Raw genomic sequence first — 4,426 nt, 5'->3', positions numbered from 1 at the left:
CAGCCAGTACTGTGTCGGCGAGCGGCAGTGACTGTGTTGCTGACACAGCAACTGAAGCCCAGAAGAACGAAAGTTTGGTTGTCAACCAGAAGCTTGGCGGACCTGCTGACAGCCATTCGGTGAAGGAGAGCGGATCAGGGGACGCGACGACGAGGCCTGCTGCTTCTGACCAGTCGCAAGCAGTTTCCTTCGAAAGCGTGGGAGTCCCACTACAGGAGGGTGCGGTCTCGTGCTCCGAGGAAGGGCCAAGTGCACTACTCGAAGCTCAAACTTCGGCGGATGCCATAGCAGACACGTTCAACTTCATTTGTAGGCAGTTCTCGTATCCCGGTGCTCCCCGAGAGTTGCTGTTGAACCGACTGAAGCTCGAGTTTCCAGACGCACCAGTCGGAGTGCTCCGAGAAGCTACCGAGGTGCACAAGAAGATCGCTCTCTTGCACCAGCGGAGGAATGGGCGCTGCGCGGAGTTCACTGCAGCTAGGCTAGCAGCTCTGAAGGCCGCAAAAGAAAAGTATGACAACGTTAAGCTCAGCTTTGGTGGGGAATGTGTGCGAAGAAAAGAGAAGGAACGGCAAATAAAGAAATCTCTAGAACTCCGGCAAAAACTCGAGAGCCAGAGAGCCGCGTTTCATGCGAAAGAGGAACTACGGCGACAGGCGGAAGAGGCAGAGAAGGCCCTGGAGCTTGGCAAACAGGAAAAGGCACAGCTGAAGGAACGCAAACGGCAACAGGAGATGAAAGAGAAGGTGCTTCATTACATTCAGGCCAAAGAAGAACTATTGCAGCAACAGCAGGCGGCTGCCGAACTACAGGCCCGGGAAGAAGCAAAGGAGTCTGCAGCGAGAAGGAAGAGAGACGCCATCCGGGTTGCACGCCGACGAGAGCTGGACGAGTGGAAGTGTCGGGAGAGGGAAGCAAGGCGTCGGGACCAGCTTCGAAGACAAGAAGAGATCATGGAGAGAATTCGGAGGGCGGCAGAGAAACTTGCAGTCGTTGCTGTATCTGATCCTGATAGGCTCCACCACACCACGGAAGCCGCCCAGTCACGTGTGGAAGCAATAAAACATGAACGGGTTATGCTGGGGGATCCACATATAGGAAGATTCAAGCACTTCGGCATCAGCTATGGTTTTGATACAGATAAACTACTACGTGACATGAGATTGCGCCTGTCAGTTGCGCTTTTCGAGGCTGGCTTGCACGGGTCTCGGGCAGGCCACGAGGCTCTCCTAGTTGTGCCGCCTCCACGAGCGCCCAATCCTCTTCATGACAGTAGCTTGTCTCTCTGGTGAACCGGAACAGTCGCTAGCCGTGTGCTCACTTTTACCCGTCGCGTGCTCAGACAATGCCAGCTGGCAGCATTTTCTGTTCAGTGTTCTTCTCTAACTCCTGTGAGGTTCCTCAATGCTCTATCCATCTTTGTATCCCTGGGCCGTAACATAACGAATACGTGACTGCAATACGTGTGCGCTGACTTCGAACAATCGCGAAAAGTCCGTCCCAAGGAGCGCGATGTCTACCCGGCGCTGGCTGCTCTGGGCCCTAAACGTCTTTCTTCGCTAGACCCCGGGCTAAATCCGTCCGGCTGGGTAGCTGAGATGATGTTCTGTTCGGGTCCCTCGTAGTACAGCCAGTACTGACCACTTTAGGAGACTGGCAGTGCTGTGACGTGCTTAGCTCCCTCCATGGCCCTTGTAAAATAATTGCCAGCCCAAGAAGAAGCACGCTTACTCTCTATGATCTAAAGAGTGTCTCCAGTCCACAGACCCTGTGTCCGTACTCTCTTTCCGCCTGTCTACTAAGCGCAGTTTCGGCCCCAGAGATCCGCCGTTGCCGTCTCTCGCAGGCAACAACACAGAGTCTCCGAGGAAAATGTCACATGCCTAGCTATGGACAGCAGAATTGCAGTGCACGCGAGTACTAGTGCAGGACAGTGGGCAACAAGTGAGTAAGAATGGCGCTGAAAGGCTGTTTAGCAAAGGCTGCGTTCGCCTTGGTTATCCTCTCGGCATGTGTGCATCTCTGTTAAGCAGCCCTTGCAATACCAGTTCCTAGGGAAAACTTTGCTTCCTGATTGCTATCCAGTTCAAAGAAACCCCAGGTCGTCTTTCCTCAGTCAGAGAAGGGGGTCTGTCCGTGTTAGTGCATGGATCTATTGGCATGCCGCGGGTTCCGTTGTCAGGCGCACTCAGGACACGTCTTTGCATTCCATCTGCGACAACTAAAAGAGCTCGTGTTACAGAGTGCTGCGCTCAAGTTCTCCGCGGTCCGCTGCGCATTTTGTAAGCTCCTCGGCTTCGCGTTATGAAGAAATTTCGCTGCATCACGAAACCATCCCTGGATAGCTCGTGGCGGGGGGGCCTTCTCCACTACTAAGAAACAAGGGTTGGATGCCTAAGCCCGCTGATCAACAGTATTCTTTGTTGGCAACCTCCCGCAAGCATTGCGCCACCTCGTTGCCAGAATGGAAGAGTAACTGTGAATTCTCCACATCTCTAAGCATGATACGTTCTTTGCATCTATCTTCCAGGTGACCTCCCGCATGCATCCGGGCATAGATTCCTTCCTTTCTGTCGTCCGCGGGGGCTTAGTCGGTGGGATTGCATGCCCTACAGATACACATGAAAAGAGGAAACAACTAGCGACCGTGTCTCCTTGGCAAACCACCGTGCTTTCATCGATGAGGGCGACAGGCGGGCAGATGCCCTGGGCGTAGCTGTGGGTCGGTCTTGGCTTCTCTTCTTCTTCTGCTTTCTCTCTCTGACTGAGAGTCGAAAGCCGCATAGGAGGAGTATCGTTGCCGTTCTGCGTCCTTTTCTCTTCTTCCCGGGCTCAGAAAACTCGGCTTCGGAAGAATTGATTGTCTGGAAGCATCGCGGTGGATTCTTTGCTTCGGGAGACCGCGCGACACCTTTTCTTCGCTTCTTCCGTTGACAAATGTATTGCAGAACAGAAAGAAAACGTGTTCGTACACACATCGGCGTGAGAAAATCCACGTACACGCATTCCTACGTCCCTCTCTCACCTTTGTCACAGTTCCTCCGCCTATTCTAACTGCTCCTGAACGTGACGCCGGACAGGCTTCATCGCTCTGGAGGTGTACGTACACCACGACTTGAAGCGCCTTCTTGGAATCCCGTCCCGATCAACACGTGTATAGACAGAATGCACCCGTTGGTGTTCCTTTTCTCTCGAAAACGAGTGGTATCGCTCTGTACCACGTCTGCCTAAGCCGTCATGAAACCATATGCTTCTGTAGATCATCTGTCATGAACATATGTAGGATAGGCTACTACTTACGAGGATGATGAGCTGGGATCAGAGAAGGCTTCTTCAAACACTTACACTGATGTGTACTCTTCATATGCGTCCTTGGAAAGGTAGAGTTATCTGCCTGCTGTCACCTTGTTTTGCATGCGCCAGTCCCTTTGTCTCTCTCCTTCATCATGTTACTCTTGCGTACCGAACTTCCCTTGCTACCTCTCTCATTCCCAAGCAAGATATCCCTTCCTCTCCTTCTTCACTTTTTCATTCTGTTTCATCTCTGTCTTCTTCCTTTCTACCCGTTTCCTACCTTCTCTCTTGTCTGCTTGTCTCTCAACCTCCTACATCTTCCCCATAACGTCTGTCTGTCACTTCTTGTCTCTTCATCGTCTTCTCCCTTGTTGGGCTTCCTCTACTCCTTCTTTCTTCCCTTCCTTCTCGGATGGAAATGAAGTCTTCATCGTCTTCTTGTTGTTCTCCCATGGTCATAGCAGGAGGTCTGGACTCATGTCTTTTCGTATGGAATGCTGTCACATCCGCATGCATCGCCAACTTCCAACTCCCTCCTGATCAACACGTAAATGCCTTATGTTCACCTTGCCTCTCTTCTACTTCTTGTTCTTCTCTATCTAGAGCCCTTGCACTTGACGCGGATGACGTCGAGGATGAGGAAGATGAAGAGGATAGGAACTATTATCGAGACAGATATCAATCCGAAGCTTTTCAAGATCCTTCCCCTTCTCATCTATCTTCTTCTTTCTCTTGTTACACCTTGCAAAAATCTCGTCGTCGCACCTCTTCTCAGTCTTCTTCATGTTCAAGAGACCACCATTATCATGTAGGTAGAGCTAACTGTGATGGTGGAGGTGTAAAAGAAACTCAAGAAAAGAAAGAAACAAGAGAGAAAGAAACTCCGTGCACAGCTTCTTCTCTCCATTTACCCTTTGTCGTCGCTGCGGGAAACCCTTCTGTCTCGGTCTTTGATGTAAGCCTACTTGCCGAACGATCGAGTGAAATTCCTCCCTACGTCACTCTACAAGGTCAGTGCACTAGCTACCTTCAATCTCTCTATCTGTCTTTAATTTGTTTTGATCTATCTATCTCTTTATATATCTATCTCTCTTTAATCTATCTATCTAAAATCTCCCCTCAGAGATAGAGA

At 50.9% G+C, this 4,426-nt stretch overlaps 1 protein-coding gene across 1 annotated transcript; it reads left to right on the top strand.

The window, feature by feature from the left end:
- Positions 1-2,488: 2,488 nt before the first annotated feature.
- CSUI_007686 (wd g-beta repeat-containing protein) lies at positions 2,489-4,309 on the top strand (the record flags this gene model as incomplete). Its single annotated transcript, XM_068067831.1, has 1 exon — positions 2,489-4,309. A coding segment is annotated over exon 1 (603 nt), but the record flags the coding sequence as incomplete, so codon positions are not given.
- Positions 4,310-4,426: the final 117 nt, after the last annotated feature.

Source organism: Cystoisospora suis (genome assembly GCF_002600585.1).
Source record: "Cystoisospora suis strain Wien I chromosome Unknown contig_4123, whole genome shotgun sequence".
Lineage (NCBI taxonomy): Eukaryota > Apicomplexa > Conoidasida > Eucoccidiorida > Sarcocystidae > Cystoisospora > Cystoisospora suis.
This window is presented reverse-complemented; position numbering and strand designations above follow the sequence as displayed.